Source organism: Caretta caretta, chromosome 7 (assembly GCF_965140235.1).
Source record: "Caretta caretta isolate rCarCar2 chromosome 7, rCarCar1.hap1, whole genome shotgun sequence".
In the NCBI taxonomy this organism is placed as follows: domain Eukaryota; kingdom Metazoa; phylum Chordata; order Testudines; family Cheloniidae; genus Caretta; species Caretta caretta.
In genome coordinates this window covers 17,163,069-17,183,743 of record NC_134212.1, presented here as the reverse complement: position 1 = coordinate 17,183,743, position 20,675 = coordinate 17,163,069, and the positions used below count along the sequence as shown (strand labels likewise).

At 40.1% G+C, this 20,675-nt stretch overlaps 1 protein-coding gene across 3 annotated transcripts in view; it reads right to left on the bottom strand.

Annotated features, from left to right (window-relative positions):
* GRM7 (glutamate metabotropic receptor 7) overlaps positions 1 to 20,675 on the bottom strand; it is a 550,274-nt gene that overhangs the window by 177,802 nt on the left and 351,797 nt on the right. For all 3 annotated transcript variants that reach the window (XM_048857861.2, XM_048857859.2, XM_048857860.2), the window contains exons 6-7: positions 14,326 to 14,526; positions 2,981 to 3,120 (exon numbers count right to left, since the gene is read on the bottom strand). In XM_048857861.2, the coding sequence (XP_048713818.1) occupies positions 2,981 to 3,120; positions 14,326 to 14,526 (341 nt within the window). The remainder of the gene's footprint in view (positions 1 to 2,980; positions 3,121 to 14,325; positions 14,527 to 20,675) is intronic.

Here is a 20,675-nt window from a genome sequence, read left to right as displayed (position 1 = left end):
AAAAAACAGTGGGAGGCAGGATGTACTTGCAGGACCTCTTAGTGGGAGGTAGACTGATATTTTTGTAATCGGAACTCCGCTTGACTACAGGGTGTATGCAACTTCCAACATTTTTCAGTAGAATATTGGTCAACCCATTTAAAATTAGACATCAGCTCATTTTATCCTCACTATGAAATGCATCCAGAGTGTTCACTAAATCGTGATTTATGTCCCAGGAAGAGACGTTTTAGGTGTTAGAAAATAATCACACCATAAGGAGATTTGGTGATTATACTACCCTCTCTCCCCCGTGGAAAATTCATAATTTATGGCCAGAGTTTGTTGCAGCAAAAATGTTACAGATATTTTCTCACTCACTTTCTGATGCAAGAAACAGTGATGTAAATCCAGGGTAACTCATGAGAAATCAGAGAAGGTATTCCATATTTACCCTGACTGTAAGAGAGCTCAGAATCTGGCCCTGTGAATGCACAGATAAAAAAGTATATGTCTTTAGCGCTGTGCTCCAATCCTAAAAAAAGAGATGCTGCACTTCACTCCCATCCTAAATAAAGAAGTGCCGGAACACACTTCCAGAAAACGATAGCACCAGAACGCCATTACAACCTCCCCTGAGAAAAGTGCCAGAACAGCATTCCAGCACAACTCGAGCCCTGTTTTTGCAAACATTCCTGCCAGAAGTGTGAAATCAAAGGTAATATAAAGATACATAGAGGCAACCAGGCCTGAGAAAAATGCCCAGTCTCAGACACTTCATAAAACTGGCTCTGTAAGTAAGATGATGACAAAAAGAAAAACATATACAGAACACCCAGAGGCCTCCTGAATATTATGCTTTAAGCCTTTTCTGTTCATCTAACAGATAGCCCATGCAGGTGTGCTTCAAAAGAATGAAAGCGCTCCATATTGTAAGGAGAAACGATTTGCTAACTGGACATGAAAACATACCCTAGAGTTAACAAAAGTATCAAGAATAAAACTACCCACCTCCAAAAAAACCCCAAAATGTGAACGTGAAAGTAAATTGTATTTTGTCCTCTTCAATATAAACTGAATATACATCAGCCTTGCAATAGCGCCATGATCATTTAATAGCAAAATCTATTTTCTCATCCTTTATGGTGGAGGTGGTGAAAATGAGTGAGGAAAAAAACCCAAATATGTTATTTCTCTATAGCAAAAAAAAAAACCCAGCCCAAAACAGAAAAAACAACCTTCGCTATCACATGGCCCTCATCTCTGTAATGTCTGAGTGCCTCGGGTATCATACAACAGCCCTGTGAAATAGAGAAGTACCATTGTCCCGATTTTACAGGTGGGAAACTGAAGCACATACAGGCTACAAGGCTTGCCATGGTCACACAGGAAGTCTGTGGCAGAGTAGGGAATTGAATCTGGGTCTCCCTTTCACTGGACCATCCTTCTTACATTTTCCCCTTTTGCTAGTTGGTCGGAAGAAATTTGCAAGACTGATATAAATAGAGAAACAGGGATACATCCAGGGAGTCATCCTCATAAATAAACCTACAAGATGAACTACAGGATTTGGCAGTTTCTCTTGGGACCTATTTAATAGTAGTCAATAGTCTGGTACCCTTGGCTAGAGAATTCCTAACTACTTTTGAAGCTGCAAAATTTACCTTGTTCTTCAAAAGTTCCATGGAGGACTAGCAAACCAATGGAGGCAAATTCCTGGAGGCATTTGGCTTGTGGAACACACAGGCAGATAGAATGGAAGTTGCTGTAGTAACCCCACTGATATAACACAATCTAGCCAAGCCCAGAGCAGGGGGGAAAGTGCTTTGTATGAAAACTCTGAACCCAATTGCTGCAGAACAACAAAGGTGCTATTAATTTCTGATTTCAATTATAATAGGTCAGGATGAGTAGTTTATACTAAGTAGTATTTAGAAAATAAAAATATTGATATTTTGGCAGAAAAGAATTGTAAATTGCAAGTTAATAAGACAGTGTGCTTTAAATAAAACACAGCAGCTTAAATAATGCTGACAAAACACATCACATACCTTAATGAGTATGGAATTTAAGAGGAAGCCCAATATTCTCCAGAGAGTGACCCTTGGTTCCCCACATTAATTACTGGTGTTACTTTGTTAAGACATACACTGCATTAATTAAAGTGAGGAGAAAATGTAGTAGATTAAGTTACATTTCCAAATTATAATATTTCCACCTGTCTAGGAGTATAAATGTCTCTTACCACCGTAGGATCTGAGCGCCTTACAATCAACAATGGATTTCACCCTTGCAACTCCTCTCTGAGGTAGACACATGCCAGCCCTATTCTACAGATCAAGTGGCAGGTATTATTTTTGTTTGTGTGTTTTCGTTCTGGACTTTAGTTTGTAATGAAAAATGTATTTAAAAGTAAAGACTCAGACTCCACAGATGAACAAAGTTTGCCTCTGCGGAAGGAAGTAATCATATTCATTATTTCACATGGGCAACGTCAAGAATAACTGGGAGACATTTGATTGCCTTACCTTTCAGCTAGACTTCATTATGAAAGGACAGCCGCACATGTAAGAGTGGCCTCACTGCTAAGTGCATAAAAATATCCCTTGGGAAATGAGAGCCACTCAAAAAAAAATCCATTTCTTTTGCACCAAGTTGGAGACACTTGGAGCAATTTGCAATTCTAAAGATGAAATCCCAGAGGTTTCAAGCAGCTATGTATTACAGAGAAAAAGCCACTGTCCCAGTTAGCGGCTAGAGAGCTCCCATGAGCAAAAAAATAAAGAAATAACAATAAAAAATTGCATGGTCATCAGAACTCAGTATAAATCAGTCCAGATAGGGAACTATGCGAGAACAAACTGCATATAGAACAACGGAAGATACTGTACAAAAACAACTTAAGTACTGTCCCCTACACTAGTTCCTTCTTGGTGACAAAAGTCAAGCGAATAACTATATGCTGATGAAAGTGAGCAAGTATAAAGTAAATTGGACTCACGCTGAGCTGCAGGTCATCTGTCCACTGGCCAATCAGGTGGTAGCCTGGAGTGGTGGTGTTTGTTGTGTGATACTGAAAGATGTCATAGCGCCCTGGTGCATCACCGTTTTTATTAAACATCACTGGAGTGCCTGCACTGCCTGAGGAAGGAAGCAAAAAAACAGCCAAAGCTTTACAATGCTTGTTTTGTTTATTTTGTCATGGCTAAAAGCTTTAGACTGGTATCACAGCTCAGGCAGAGGCCATCCATCATCACAGCAGTTTAAATGGACGCTTTAGGACATCGTGCCATAATCCTATCCCTCTTTCTGTGATTAATTATCATGGCTCATACCACTAGGTGAAACGTAAAAGTAAAGTAAAATGACATGAGCCTTGCTTCGTATCATGAAATATCATACGGGCTTCCCTCCCCACCTCTGCCCCCTTCTCCCCTGAGGGAGTTCTTTAGTGAATATTAGTCCTGTGAATGGAGCTTCTATATGATTTTTTTTTTCCCCAGAAAATGTTCCATCTGCTTCTGAGAGATACCGCCATCAGAAGACAGCCCAGGTTTAGTGACTCTTGACTGGCATCCAGAAATAGCTTCCTCCTCCACAATTTGTTCTTATTCCAGTAATCAGCATGCAACTGAGATGGAACAGAACAGAGGACATTATCGGAAAACTATTCCTAATCTCTCCTTGTACGCTGCTTTGTTTACACCCTAGGACACTGATACCTGCCGAAAAGTAGCTTAGTCATGAACAATATAGGGCCAGATTCTGGACTGTTTCTTGTGAAGCATGCTAGGTAGAGTGATGTGAGAGAGGCAATGAAGTGGCAACAGCAGATCTAAGGATGTCAGAACCACCTTGCTTGGATGGGTCAGGGCCCCGAGTGCAATACACTCAACAATGCTTCAACCTGCTAAAGTAGCTGACTGCATGCCCCTAGTGCGGCTTGCTTGGATGCATCATATGTACAGAATATCCGGGGTGGGGCCACACACCCGAAGCCAGCTCATGGGAACAGTCCTTTTGGGGCCGTGGACCAGAATTGGGTATTAGTGTAGCCTCCCACAGGGCATAGGTGCTAGAACTAGGGGTGCTGCCAGACACCCTGGCTTGAAATGGTTTCCATCACACACAGGGTTTCAGTTTGGTTCAATGGCTCTCAGCACCCCATTATACAGATTGTTCCAGCATCCCTGCCCAAGCTTTCTAATATGTGCCTGTCCTGCCCTTCGCCTATCCAGGAGCTTTGTAGGAGGAGGTGGTCCCCAGCACCTAATCCTCTTAGCACATCCAAACAAGACAGGTTAGAATAAGGGGGCAAAATAAACACACACACGTTACATGACAGCCAGGCATTAAATTCTGATAGCTAATTAATACATTTGAGATGCTATTGCGAAAAGAATCCCAATCAGAAGATGTGCAACTCAGTTAACACTATAAGGCTGTATGGCTACTTCTTAAAATGAGTGTTCAAAGAAATTTAGTATTTTCAGATAGATCTAAATGAAAGCTTCCAGGACCACATGTGTTTCAAGATGCATTAAAATAGGTTTCTGGGAAGTAAAGCAATATTGTGTCAAGATAGAAGATCATTAGTAATCTATATTCAAAACTTTCTCCTACCACATTGCTTGGGGGGAGGGAGGGCGGTATGAAAAATCTCTTCAGTTGTAGTACTGAACTTTAAGTTCATGGTTTTCCTCATGATTCCTATTCTTCACTGAATTTCAGTGAGTGAAAGAAGGTTTGAAGGAGTGAATTAGCACAGTTTCCAAATTCTAACCCTCGTAAATTATTTCTTGTCTATACTGCAGCCTCTCTGAGATCAGACACTGATTAAGTTCAAAGACTGGTACAGAAAATCTTCCACAGAAATCTCTTGTCTCTGACTCCTTATGGATACTAAGCTGATATGTAATTGTTGTTACGGATTCATGCAGCCAGAACATCTTTATGGTGGGAAAACATTTTTAGGTGCATAAGGGCGATAATTCATAAATTCCTTCTCAAAGTCAGCAAAAATAGTAAATGGGATTTAGCTAATCATGACTTTTTAAAGCGTTTATATGATTAGCCAAGCTACATGTTGTTGCAGCTGACATAAAAGAATACAATTCAGAGCATAAGAGTCCAATCTGGCCCTCCATAATATTTGTGGGTATATCCTTACGTCCCCAAATGACACTAACACAAAAAATGGGTGTTTTTTATACACTAGGGGTCAGATCTTCACCTGATATAAATTTTCACCACCTGAGGATCTATTCCATAAATTGGGCAGTAATGCAGATAGGGTATTACTCACATACATACATGTGCATGCATAAAACTGTAGGTTTTTTTCTCCTTCTAAATAGATGCAGAATAAACTTGGTGTGTATCAACAAGAGTCAAGGTTAAAAGTTGCCCTGTGAAAGTATAGAGCTTTGTTATTTCATATCTGCAGATTAGTATGATATCTAGTTTTTAAATGACAGATTTCAGAGTAGCAGCCGTGTTAGTCTGTATTCACAAAAAGAAAAGGTGTACTTGTGGCACTTTAGAGACTAACAAATTTATTGGTCTCTAAGGTGCCACAAGTACTTCTTTTCTTTTAGTTTTTAAATGGAATCTATAAATAATAAAGTCCAAATGACAGCTGGGGTAGGGAGACTGTGTTGGGGAGAAACAAGGCATGGAGTCCCTTTTCACTCCTGGGCTGTTAAACATTAAGTGGATAGTTTGGTTGCTTGCACTTGCTGGTAGTGATGGTGAACCATTAACGTTGCTGACAGTGTTCAGGGTCCTGCAGGGGTATGGCCCTGTGCAACAGTCAGGGCCTGGCAAGCTTTCCTAGTGACAATGTATATTGTCACAAGAATGCACTATACGAGAGCCTTGCCTGTGCATGTGTAAATAGTTAACTGGGTAAAGGGCCAGTAGCCAGTGCTCAAGAATATGCAGGCCTATTTCTGGGTTTCGAAGGATCAATACAACTTCTTGTTGTGCACTGCTAATGGCTTCCTTCATGCAGCTTTTCAATGCAGTTCTTAAATATCACAGCTGCTCCACCAGAGTAGTTACTGCTGCTGGTCAGCCTGCTCTCTGGTTCATGAAAGCACCGCTATTCAAGAAATCTCTTGAGTATGTGATTATCATTAAGCATGTGCTCAAGTGCTTTTCTTAATCTGGTGCTGGATGCCTGCTCCTGGCCTCTAAATGCATAATTCTTCCAGACATCATCTATGCAGCTCGCCCACCCTACCCAGTGTGGTTCTATCTCTAGAATCATCATGTGTTTTATTCTAAGTTAAGTACAGCAACATAATTTTAAATGTGATTCTATATTAATATGTATTCACCATTAGTATGTATTTATAGTATTAATTAGCAGCATAGTTGATATTTGCTACTTTTTCAGGCTTGTCCTCTTTCATGAGTTTAAATTTACTTCATCTGGAAATCTACCCACACACCAAAAGGAAGTGAAAAGTGAGGGAAGCTATTTGGAGTAAGGAATGGTACATAGTTGTGATCATCTCAGGTTATAATTCAAGCAGAAGATTTCTGAGTTGCCTGTCTTATTAAAGATGGAGCAACTGGACTATCAACCAAAAGGTTTGCTTAGTAAGTGCAAATCCTACAGTCCCTACTCAGTCTTCGATCCCAGTGTGGGTCTGATAGCATATTTTGGCACACAGTGCCCCACCATTTGATTGGAGGATCTAATTCTTTCATGTGCATGTTTTAAAGTTGCTACAGTATTTTACTCAGTGCTCTGTTTATTTATGCAGACTATAAGAAACAATGAGAAGTGGTACTAGGAAACCTGCAGGCTGAAGCATATTATTTTCATAACTGGTGCCATTTATTATTTTATTTTTTCTTATTATAACAGGGAGGGGGAAGATTTTCTTGAGGATTCAGCCTGACATACCTTTTTTTTTTCTTTCATTGAGAATTGTAAGTCTCCACAGTCCCATCAGGCAACTGGGAAACCTAGTAACATGCTCTTCCGTGGTGCTGCCTGCACAATCAGTGGTGTTATAAAATATTAATCCATCTGTTCCCAACGACTAAGTAACACACACACTAAATTCAGTACATGATGCCCCTTTCACATTGAAAATCTCACTGCAAAGACACAATTTATGGGATTTTGCGGGATTTGTGTCTCTTAATCAGCACAAAAAAACTCATCATGAAGAAAAGTGCAATAGGAGATGGGTCAGAGTCTTGTTAAGTGTGACAAGCTAAGATATCTTTTTATGACTCACAGTCACTGCAGTTCTGAGGAGCAGCTATGGTTCATATAAAAATAATCCCTTTTTCAGGTCATCGTGGAGGGGAGGGGGAACACAGACACTTTGCATCATGAGTTGAATATGCAGAATCTTACTGCATCTGGACTTTCTAAAAAATTATTCTCAACATTGTGAGACAACATTGGAATTCATACTGAGCTCCTAGTACAAATCCACAGTCTCTATTCATTAAAATATCGCTTGAGCTCTTCCTTTATGAATGTCATGGTCTTTGTAAGGGGGGAAAAAAATCCCTGAAGCATGCACAGGCAAGATGATTTCAGCTGCATAGTTACAAGGAGATCTGTTTGCATACCTAAATGCAAAATAGGATTGGATCACAAGATCATAAGCTTAAAATGCACAAGAATGGGATACACATTTGTTCCTTCACACTGTCAGGAGAAAGGATTCATGTTGTGCCATTCTCTGTTCTGATTACAAGTCTTGTAACAAGAATGAGAGAGAAGAAGTTTAATTATGTATATGTCAAATGGTGACATTCAGCCACTGGCCCTCCCAGAAGCAGTGTTAGGTGTCCTACCCTCCCCGGGGGGTGCACCAAAAGGGGGCACTCAGCTGAGTGGCTCAGTATGCAGGAGAACAGTACAGATTGCAACCCACTTAGGCCGGGGACTATGCTTCTTCCGATCCAAGTTGGGATGGCATGCACCGTCAGAAGCACACCAACGGATTACTCTTCGTGCTCTCCAAGTGCAGGGACTGGAGCAACAACAAGCACTTGGAATGTACCATGCCATCAGGAAATAGGATCCTTGTGCTCTGTCACAATCTGGTCCTATCTGTTTAGTGAATTACAATAGTGTGTAAGGTTTCAGAGTAACAGCCGTGTTAGTCTGTATTCGCAAAAAGAAAAGGAGTACTTGTGGCACCTTAGAGACTAACCAATTTATTTCAGCATAAGCTTTTGTGAGCTACAGCTCACTTCATCGGATGCATACTGTGGAAAGTGTATAAGATCTTTTTATATACACACAAAGCATGAAAAAATACCTCCTCCCACCCCACTCTCCTGCTGGTAATAGCTTATCTAAAGTGATCACTCTCCTTACAATGTGTATGATAATCAAGTTGGGCCATTTCCAGCACAAATCCAGGGTTTAACAAAAACATCTGGGGGTGGGAGGTAGGAAAAAACAAGGGGAAATAGGTTACCTTGCATAATGACTTAGCCACTCCCAGTCTCTATTCAAGCCTAAGTTAATTGTATCCAATTTGCAAATGAATTCCAATTCAACAGTTTCTCCCTGGAGTCTGGATTTGAAGTTTTTTTGTTGTAATATCACAACTTTCATGTCTGTAATCTCGTGACCAGAGAGATTGAAGTGTTCTCTGACTGGTTTATGAATGTTATAATTCTTGACATCTGATTTGTGTCCATTTATTCTTTTACGTAGAGACTGTCCAGTTTGACCAATGTACATGGCAGAGGGGCATTGCTGGCACATGATGGCATATATCACATTGGTGGATGTGCAGGTGAACGAGCCTCTGATAGTGTGGCTGATGTTATTAGGCCCTGTGATGGTGTCCCCTGAATAGATATGTGGGCACAGTTGGCAACGGGCTTTGTTGCAAGGATAAGTTCCTGGGTTAGTGGTTCTGTTGTGTGGTATGTGGTTGCTGGTGAGTATTTGCTTCAGGTTGGGGGGCTGTCTGTAGGCAAGGACTGGCCTGTCTCGCAAGATTTGTGAGAGTGTTGGGTCATCCTTCAGGATAGGTTGTAGATCCTTAATAATGCGTTGGAGGGGTTTTAGTTGGGGGCTGAAGGTGACGGCTAGTGGCGTTCTGTTATTTTCTTTGTTAGGCCTGTCCTGTAGTAGGTGACTTCTGGGAACTCTTCTGGCTCTATCAATCTGTTTCTTCACTTCCGCAGGTGGGTATTGTAGTTGTAAGAATGCTTGATAGAGATCTTGTAGGTGTTTGTCTCTGTCTGAGGGGTTGGAGCAAATGTGGTTGTATCGCAGAGCTTGGCTATAGACGATGGATTGTGTGGTGTGGTCAGGGTGAAAGCTGGAGGCATGTAGGTAGGAATAGCGGTCAGTAGGTTTCCGGTATAAGGTGGTGTTTATGTGACCATCATTTATTAGCACTGTAGTGTCCAGGAAGTGGATCTCTTGTGTGGACTGGACCAGGCTGAGGTTGATGGTGGGATGGAAATTGTTGAAATCATGGTGGTATTCCTCACGGACTTCTTTTCCATGGGTCCAGATGATGAAGATGTCATCAATATAGTGCAAGTAGAGTAGGGGCGTTAGGGGACGAGAGCTGAGGAAGCGTTGTTCTAAGTCAGCCATAAAAATGTTGGCATACTGTGGGGCCATGCGAGTACCCATAGCAGTGCCGCTGATCTGAAGGTATACATTGTCCCCAAATGTAAAATAGTTATGGGTAAGGACAAAGTCACAAAGTTCAGCCACCAGGTTAGCCGTGACATTATCGGGGATAGTGTTCTTGATGGCTTGTAGTCCATCTTTGTGTGGAATGTTGGTGTAGAGGGCTTCTACATCCATAGTGGCCAGGATGGTGTTCTCAGGAAGATCACTGATGGATTGTAGTTTCCTCAGGAAGTCAGTGGTGTCTCAGAGATAGCTGGGAGTGCTGGTAGCGTAGGGCCTGAGGAGGGAGTCTACATAGCCAGACAATCCTGCTGTCAGGGTGCCAATGCCTGAGATGATGGCGCACCCAGGATTTCCAGGTTTATGGATCTTGGGTAGTAGATAGAATATCCCAGGTCGGGGTTCCAGGGGTGTGTCTGTGCGGATTTGATCTTGTGCTTTTTCAGGGAGTTTCTTGAGCAAATGCTGTATTTTCTTTTGGTAACTCTCAGTGGGATCAGAGGGTAATGGCTTGTAGAAAGTGGTGTTGGAGAGCTGCCGAGCAGCCTCTTGTTCATATTCCGACCTATTCATGATGACGACAGCACCTCCTTTGTCAGCCTTTTTGATTATGATGTCAGAATTGTTTCTGAAGCTATGGATGGCATTGTGTTCCACACAGCTGAGGTTGTGGGGCAAGTGATGCTGCTTTTCCACAATTTCAGCCCATGCACATTGGCGGAAGCACTCTATGTAGAAGTCCAATCTGCTGTTTCGACCTTCAGGAGGAGTCCACCTAGAATCCTTCTTTTTGTAGTGTTGGTAAGGAGGTCTCTGTGAATTAGTATGTTGTTCAGAGTTATGTTGGAAATATTCCTTGAGTCGGAGACGTCGAAAATAGGATTCTAGGTCACCACAGAACTGTATCATGTTTGTGGGGGTGGAGGGGCAGAAGGAGAGGCCCCGAGATAGGACAGCAGCTTCTGCTGGGCTGAGAGTATAGTATAGTTCCCATAAGTCTCCTACTACAGGACAGGCCTAACAAAGAAAATAACAGAACGCCACTAGCCGTCACCTTCAGCCCCCAACTAAAACCCCTCCAACGCATTATTAAGGATCTACAACCTATCCTGAAGGATGACCCAACACTCTCACAAATCTTGCGAGACAGGCCAGTCCTTGCCTACAGACAGCCCCCCAACCTGAAGCAAATACTCACCAGCAACCACATACCACACAACAGAACCACTAACCCAGGAACCTATCCTTGCAACAAAGCCCGTTGCCAACTGTGCCCACATATCTATTCAGGGGACACCATCACAGGGCCTAATAACATCAGCCACACTATCAGAGGCTCGTTCACCTGAACATCCACCAATGTGATATATGCCATCATGTGCCAGCAATGCCCCTCTGCCATGTACATTGGTCAAACTGGACAGTCTCTACGTAAAAGAATAAATGGACACAAATCAGATGTCAAGAATTATAACATTCATAAACCAGTCAGAGAACACTTCAATCTCTCTGGTCACGAGATTACAGACATGAAAGTTGTGATATTACAACAAAAAAACTTCAAATCCAGACTCCAGGGAGAAACTGTTGAATTGGAATTCATTTGCAAATTGGATACAATTAACTTAGGCTTGAATAGAGACTGGGAGTGGCTAAGTCATTATGCAAGGTAACCTATTTCCCCTTGTTTTTTCCTACCCCCCACCCCCAGACGTTCTTGTTAAACCCTGGATTTGTGCTGGAAATGGCCCAACTTGATTATCATTCACATTGTAAGGAGAGTGATCACTTTAGATAAGCTATTACCAGCAAGAGAGTGGGTTTGTGTGTGTGGTGTGGGGTGAGAAAACCTGGATTTGTGCTGGAAATGGCCAACTTGATTATCATACACATTGTAAGGAGAGTGATCACTTTAGATAAGCTATTACCAGCAGGAGAGTGGGGTGGGAGGAGGTATTTTTTCATGCTTTGTGTGTATATAAAAAGATCTTCTACACTTTCCACAGTATGCATCCGTTGAAGTGAGCTGTAACTCACGAAAGCTTATGCTCAAATAAATTTTAAGAACAAATTTTAAGCTCATACCAGCAAATGTTCGTTTGGGAAGGGGTATATTTTACATAGGATAGGACACTGCTTGACTCAGCAGGGAGACAGGGTTCCCAAAAGCCCTTCTGCAAAAGGCCTGGCACAGAGTTAAACAAGCCAGACAAAGAACTGGCCCTACCCCTTTACAACTAGGAAAGCACACACATTTATTGTGACTACAGTAATAGAACATTACAGACCTGGTATATTTTACAATAGATGGGGGCATGAAATAGAAAGAGAAAAGGGCTCCAAGAATATCTCTCCAGCGCCTTGGCAATAAGCCTCAGATGTGGCTGCAATTATTCCACGTGAATGGGCCAAGAGAAAATAAACTCTGCACATGAATAATACATCTTAAAGACACCTCATGTTTCCAGGAACATTATCTAGGGCCAGCCCTAAATGGTCAAGAGACAAAATAGTTTAAAATTATTATTTTAAAGTTCTGCTACCTTCTTGAAGCCTCCATGCTGTTTATGAGTTGTATATAAAAAAAATACCATCTGGCTTATGTGACCAACTACAACTAGAGGAAAAAATCTTGCAAAAATGGGTGAATAAATTGAAATAATGAATATACTTGAGAAAACTGAAATCCAGGCAAATTCCACTAAGTAGATTATTTCCTCCGCTCTCTTAAAATAAGATGACCATTCAACTGCTCTGCTTTCCAAGAACCTCCTTGAGGCCTTTGGAGGAGAGAGAGATGAATGATCTGCTACAGAATTCTAGGATGGCCAAATTAGTAAAATTTACACAAATACCAAATTTCTCTGAAATTAGTATTATTTTTGCTTTGTAACATTCCGTTTGTGTTCTTTTTCCAGAAATAGGAAGATATGGAAAATCCTATCTGCTCAGTTTATTAATCCAGCAGTATTTGGCTTCTGGCAGTAGCTAGCAACAAGTAATCCAAAGAAGGGAGGGAAATCTCATGCATCTCTTTTGATACTCTGTGCCAATTATGCAATACTTTACTTGGAGGGAAAAAAATCCTTCCTGACCCTTACAGTGATGAAGTTAGAACATGAAGTACACGATTTATCTTCCTCATCTGGATCTCCCAGTCCCTTTTCTTCTACTCTCTCTCTCTCTCTTTTTATTAGATTGTAAATTTCTAGGAGCAGGGAAGGTGGCGAAAATTTTCAAGACTTATGAACCTAAAATTGAACACTTCTACCAATAGGCAGGCACCTAAATAAAACCGTGATCCAGCAAAGCACTTTCGTTTATGCAAAACTTTCAGTTTGTGAATAGTCCCAGTATTTTTCAGAGGTGATTTTTCAGAGGTGATTACAAAACTGATTTTCAGAGGTGCTGGGCGTCTTTGGCTATCACAAAAACTTTAATAGGAGTTGCATGACTCCCATGTAGCACTTTTGAACATGAGTCCTCATTTAGGCCTAAATATGGATTTAGATGTCTAACTTTAGGCTACCAGGTTTTAAAATGTAAGTCTGGGTCTCCATCTTGTAAAGCGCTGAGGCAGACAGTTTAAAAAACTCCTGTTACATATATTAGCAAAGTTTATAAGGAGGAAAAAGTGTTAGTATTACAAGCTAACTTCTGTGACTGTTCAATTGTCCTGGCGCTGGGGGTGGGCTCACGTGAATCTCCTCATGTATGTTAATGAAGCAAATAACATTTAAACAAAATTTTCAGAGGTTGGGAAATCCTGCTATAGTATTTAAGCCAGATTCATAGACACTGGCGCAGGGAAGTAAATATGAAAGCCTATCCTATACCTCAAGGAAGGGCTGGTGTTAGAGTTACCAATGTCCTTATTGGGATCAGTGGGAGCACCTTTATTTGGAGGATGAATTATAGGCAGCTGAGGTGATATATTGAATCAAACTAACTTTAGCTTGTCCACATCCACATTTGCCTTTTGCGCTGTATTCTCACTATAAGCTTTCTGGGGGAATGGAAGTTGCAACAACCTTCACCACAGGAGACTTTCTGCTTAGCAGGTCTAAGTCACTTGGTTTGAAACCTGAAAATGAATCTGTTCCTTACACTCTAAACTGTTGTCCTAGTGAAAATGACAGACAGGCCGAGTCCTGTGTGACAAAGAAGTGCCTTTATTTTTTTGCCCCAAGTAGGTGGAAATGATACACATCAAAGAATATGCTTTGGATGACCCCAAGAAACTATACATTACCCATAGTTGCTGTGGGTTTCTTTTTTAAGCAGTGGAGTCCAAATTAGGCATTATATAACTCAGACAGATGGGACATATATATTTTTGTCTATCACCCACTTTTGCTGATGAGAGCAAATTTGAGGTTATTAGCAGAGTTCAGTGGTTTCATCCTAATTTCCAAGTGCAGCCATCATAAAATGGTTGCACAATTTAGTATCTTTTGCACAATAGAAGCTAAGGACTTGACTAGCTGGAGTACTGCATGTCAGAAATATAATCATATATATAAAACTCACTGCTTCAAGGAAAGCAGTACACAATCAAATGAATGCTAAACTTGGACTATATAAATGATGGCCACTCCATTTGCTAAGAAATCCAGTGAAATAATGAATAATTGATTGACTAATTAAATTTAAAAATCGTATGTTCTCTGAAGTGCTTTGGATACACATTGCTTTGGACTCACCGTTAAAGTTAACATTGCGTATATACTTCAGCAATTTCTTGCCTCCTGCTTGTTCCATCTCCGGACAGATTCCAGCATAATCAGCACAAAGATCCTTGTTCATATGATGGAGGGCATGAGCCATGGCATACACAGCATCAATCACAAACTGAACTTTCCCCTCTTGTTCATAATGGGAATCTTTTCCAATTCTCTCCTGCCCTGCACATAAAAACAAACACAAATGCACACACACAAAGAGAAAGATGGTGAGGAACAGAATTCTCTGGGTGATGAATACAAGTCAAGCCACTTCATGCAGCATTAAAGAAATGAAGGTTGTTAGCCAGTGCAGGATTTTGAATAGTGTGGTTATGATTTCATTTTTTTCTTGCATTTTTAAATGAAAAAAAATCTTCAACCCTTGACACTGCGACCATTCAACTTATAGACAAAGAATTCACAAAGGCAAATCTAGTCCTAACCACAGACATGGCAGTACAATCAACAGGGATCCATCTCCGAGAGAGAGAGCCTGGACTCTGTATGCTGAAAACGCTGGAGTCTTTTAATGAAGAAAGCACATTAAAACAATGCAGAGACGGTGTTTTAAAGTCTGGTGTTACATTCTGCCTTTCATAAACCAGTCTCTCACTGAAAGACATAGCCAGATAGAGAAAGGGAAGAATCAAACTAAAGGAAGCTCAGGAGAATTCAGTTAACATGCCTACTGTAAATGCAACCTGAAGCAGCACAGTTTGCATACATTTACTATGCACTTCTCTTCTCTTCCTGTAGGAATTAATGAGCCCTTCAAAATCCATTGATTGCCATCAAAATACAGAACCTTAGCTTAAAGATTCCAAATGTATACAGTCAAATGAATTGGTACTGTCACCAAATACTGAAAAGGAAATAAGCAGTGATGCTTCAAGAATAATTATTTTAAATGTTTTATTATTTCTTATTTGTATTACCATTAGCAATGGAATTTAGGGTCTGTGTTAGGTGCTGCACATATCCTGTAACAAAGATCTTACACACTAAATATTATCCACATTTTATAGGTAGGGAACATAGGCACAGAGAGATTAAATGGTTTTCCCAAGGTCACACAGGAACTCTGTAGTAGAGCCTGAAATTGAAACCAATAGTCTGAGTATGAGTATAGAGCCTTAGCCATTGTTCCTTTCTGTCATTAGCAAATTGTGATAAACAAATAATGTGATTGACAATGGGACTACAAAAATAGTTATTTATTGGATTTTAAAAAAAATGATAGTTTATGTCAAAAAGTAAAGAAACAAAACTAGAGCTAGTCAAAAAAAATATTCATCCAATATAATATTGGAATACCATTTATGAAATTTCTTGTATACTTTATTCAGAGATTATTACCTACCTGTCCCTAAACTATATTATATATGTGTGTGTGTGTGTGAGAGAGAGTCACCATTCCTCATGTAAAAAAGTACACACAGCTGGACACATTTGTGACAGATATGACAATATCCTGGGAAAACCTTATGAATTCAGTTAATATACCTTACTGAATTACATTTAATATCTTTGGGGTCCAATGTGAACTTCAGAAGAGTGTGTTCAACAATATAGCAGACACAATTGATCTTTTGCAACAATGAGTGTGAAGTGGAATTCCTAGGAAGTACTGAGGAAGCGGGGATTGCAAGCCCTCACCTACGGACTTAGCCGTTGAAGCTTCGCCTGGAGTGGAGGACCTTTGGTCTGCTGATCATCTGTTCAAAGACAGTTCAAAGACCCAGTCTGGATTTTCCAGGGACCAACAGACAAAGACAATTTTTTGATAAATAGTCTGTTTTTTAAACAGGCTTAGGGCTGTCTTCCTGATCCATCAAATAGACAAGACCTCTGGGTCCATGGAGGGCCCCAATCCTTAGGGAAGGGTAAGAAGGACTTGGCTTACTGAGGCCCCATAAGACTGCATACCAGTTCTAAGCTAACACTGTTGTGAACTTGTGACCACAAAAGAGACCTCTTTTGAAGGAATCACCTGCCAGAGCCCATGTTGGAGCAAGTGGGGTGAGCTCTGGTAAGCTTATTAGCTTTTGTGTAGGTTCTTCTATTATTGTTAATATGTTTTCTCTGAAAGGCTTATACCCTAAGAATAAAACAGGATTCCATAGGAAGTGTTGTGCGGTAACTTATAATTGTGACAATTGCATCATTCACCATCTTTAAGGAGAAAGGCATAGCAGGTCTATGTCGGCAATTTGACTTTGCTGGTGAATTCAGAGTATAATCAGGGAACTGTGCATCCTGAAAATACCCTGGTCATGAGGGAGAGAGGCGTATGTCTCCACCCAAGAGCGGTTACAGCCAGGGAGCTAGAAGCCTGTGAGTAGGTGCCCTTGCTGGACTATAAAGGGGGAATACAAGTGCAGTTGCCCTGAACTGTGACAACATCTGCCAGTAATAAATTGGGACAATGATGTCTGAGGGGTAAACAAAGTACAATATTAGGAGGGCTCCTAGGTTTTATTCCCCAAGTCTGCCACTATCTTGTTTTACCTTTGGCAAGAAACACCCACATGATTCAATTTGTCCAGCTGTAATATGTGTTCTTATACTTATCAGTCTCACCAGGGTTTTGCAAAATGTAATCACTGATTGTTAAGTGTTCTGAGATACTTTGATGATATAATGGTATGACACTGCAAAATATTACTTTTTGAACAGCTGTAATATCACAGTCCAATTGTTCAATTACTTACTATATGGCACCTTCTTCCAACCTCAGCCTTCTGCAGTTACAAAGATCCCAGTCTTACGATGAGCTATGTGCAGTCAGACCCCTGGTACTTATGTAGAGTCCCACTAAAGTTAGTGGAGCTCTATATGGACTTGATCTGGGCCTAACAAGGAACTGGCTCTCAGTGGCAATATGAAAGAATAAGTATGCAGGCTTTTAAAGACCGTGCCACCCCTGAGCACGTTCTCACAAAAATGTCAGTGATCTTTAACAATTTAGGATGGAGATTCATGAGAAGAAAGTATTTTTGCTATCATCCTTAATTTGAATGGTACTAACAGAATTGCAAGCTCTAGCTCACATCAGTTTTCACTTTTAGATTGGGTATGTGAAAAGTCATACTGTTAAGGAGTTTTTGCAAAACACATGAATGTGGCAGAGGACAAAATTCACCATTTCTGCTGCAGAAAAGGTTTGTTTTTTGTTTGTTTTCTGATTAAAAGAACCATGGCAGAATTCCATCTTTGACTGTGGTAAGAACTTGATTGGGTTAATGAATTGCTTCTCCCTCCCACTCACAGCCTTGGGCTGAGAAAGCACAAAGACAACAGAAAGCTGTCCTAAAAGATCAACCAAGGATTTCCCAAAAGATGTTACCTCCCAGGGTGCTTTCAATTACTCAGAGCCATTTAGGTCCCTAGTCAACCCAAGATCAGGGTACAGAAAGGGGTATTAGGACCTTTTTTAACTTTACACTCTGCTCAGCTGCACCTAGGATAAACCTGAGGATCACAAATAGCACAAATTGAGACTAAATACATCCTATAAATTATTTACAGTGAATTCTGCTTATATTTTCTATCCTTTCCCCCCGTCCTCTCTCTGTCTTGCCTATTTAGATTGTAATGGCTTCAGGTCAGGGACTGTCTACTTTCTCCATGTTTGTATCATGCCTAGCACAATGTGGCCCTGTTTTAGGTTGGTTTGTAGGCACCACTGTAAAAAACAGCATTAATAATAGTTAACTTTGGGCACAGGGGTTGTAGGCAAAATGTCCTAAGTTTTTTTTAGGTCATTTCTGTAGTGAATGCAGTTTTGTGGGGGAAACACAAAGATTTAATATATGATCAACCCAACTTGAACCAAACACACAAACTGCTCACAATCAATCCAACTGATTGTAACAATAAAACATAATTGAGTAAATGTTGTATAATGAGGACAGCTAAGGAGATCACTATCTTCCTATGGGTATTTCTTTACTAGAAAGCGTCTAAATATGTCCCAGAAATTATTTGCAGTGAATCATTCACTCAGTTGTACTTGAGACCAGCAAATATAAAATTCCTCCATATACATTTTCAACATTTGTGCAATTTCCCTCCCCCATACAGGCTGCCAAACTGCAAAGTATCAAACTGCAAAGCTCTGTTCTGCCAACCTACACATTATGATTAAGATATCATCTGGTGTAAAGCTCAATTATAATTCAAATCTAGACTAGCAACATCCAGTTCCTTTCAAATAATTCAGCAAGGTGAAATAGGTTCCCGGTTTTGAAGATTTACCTACTGTCCTTTTTTATCATTCCACTCTGCTCTCGTTGATTACAGACCAGATTACATTTCCAGACACTGACAAGGAAAATGCTTTTAAATGGCCTTAGCTGAGCTGAGCTACATAACCAAATTAGTAATGCAACAGAAAGGCAAGCCAAGGGAAGTGATCTTGGAATTGAAACTCTGAACACAAACAATACTGATTAAACATATTAAATGCAAGAAGCATATACATAAGAAATACATAAGGGGAAAGAAAACCTTTAGTAGAAAAAAGAAAAGGAGTACTTGTGGCACCTTAGAGACTAACCAATTTATTTGAGCATGAGCTTTCGTGAGCTACAGTAGAAAAGTTATCTGTGGAAGGAGACTGAGCAAAAATCCATAAAACAAAGTTGCATTCATAATATGAAGGTAAATAAAGGGCTGAAAACTGAGAAGAACTTGCAGTGATCATATGATTATTTATAGCTCAAAATAGCTATTTCTTATCTGTATACTATATACCCAGCACATATGCATACTATAAGCCCCAGATTTGTAGAACCGTGCATGTGCAACATGTGCATACAAAAATGTATGCTTACAATTTACATGTGTAATTTCTGGACTCGCACGTGCAATCACAGTTTTACTTATGCTAAAAGAAGATTTAAAAATCCACTCAAAGGAGACTGACATGTCTTTGGAATAAACTTTCCATGCCATGCCTATTTTAAATTGACAAAAGCCTCTGCAGAGCAATGAAATTGTTTATATATACAGTCTACAAAATTGTTCTTTTTAATACAATTTTATGGTAAATTCATCTAAAACTATGTATATGGTAACAGTTGAGTGGTATGGACTTTTTATTTTAAGTAATTCTCAAGCAAGAGATGGAAATTATTGCACAAAGCACTGCACAAATTGTTGGGAACAAAGCACACCTTAGAAAATAACTCAGTGATCGTAACAGCATACACAAAACTTTTGTTTGGTTTTCAGAACTCAGATACCTGTACCACTCGAACAGGTGCAAGCTAGAAGAGATTTCTGGGCAGTAGTGTGCAGATAGGAACGCAGCTTGAATAATCACTATGTGGCACAGTGCAGCATCAAGATTGTCCAATAAGCAGCCAGACCCAGCTCGGAAGTGTTTTACAAAAATAATGCCCAGGTTCTTTTCTTTTTTTTTTCTTCCAAACAACAACAAAAGAAAATACCGGAACAAACAACAAGGAATAAATACCACCAGTAGGCCCAGACTTTTTTCAAATGACCACTCCTCATGCAACTCTCTCAGCCAGAAGCTAGGGAGTTTTATAGAAAGTTTCCCAATCCAGGATGGGAAGGGAAGTCCATCGCCTAACTCTGAGCGATTGAGAGCCCAGCTGGCCAATCAGCTCTTTCTCTTTCACTTCATGCTCCATCAAACTTAACATTCCGATAAATGGACATTTGGGAATTCAAGTTTAATGAGTCACACTGAATTTATTACATAAATTCATTCAGTTACTTAAAGCTAAATTATACCATCACATTAAAATTGCTACTGTACGACTATAAAAAAAATCTCAGTCAATCTTTGAACATGCAGAGCACTTCTAGAACTCAACAATAAGCCCTGGGCAGTGGCAAAGGAAAAACAGAGTCCATGCATGAACCTGTCAGATTTTTCTAAATGGAGCAAAATCATCATTTTAACAAGCACCTCACAAAGTTACAACCAGCTGTAAGTGGCTATATAATAAACTCTATTAATATCTGAGGACTCCGCTTACAACAAACTGCCATGTAATCTTTTATTTTAAAAAGAAATCTCCTATATAATAAACAAACAACAGTTGGACCATTTTTGGCAGTTTAGGCAGAGAAGAAAATTTGAAGGAACATGGAATAAGGCACCTCAGAAAGGGGAACTTGAAGACAATTAATAATAATGTTGCTACAGTATTTTAGGCTATTACTCTGAATAGTTTTTGGTGGGCATGTGAGAAAGGAGGCTGTTTGCTTTTTACTTTTGGTTTAGTCTCATTGCTGTTAATATCTTTCATGCACAGTAAAAAAAACAGTAGAATTTAAATATGTATAATATTGGT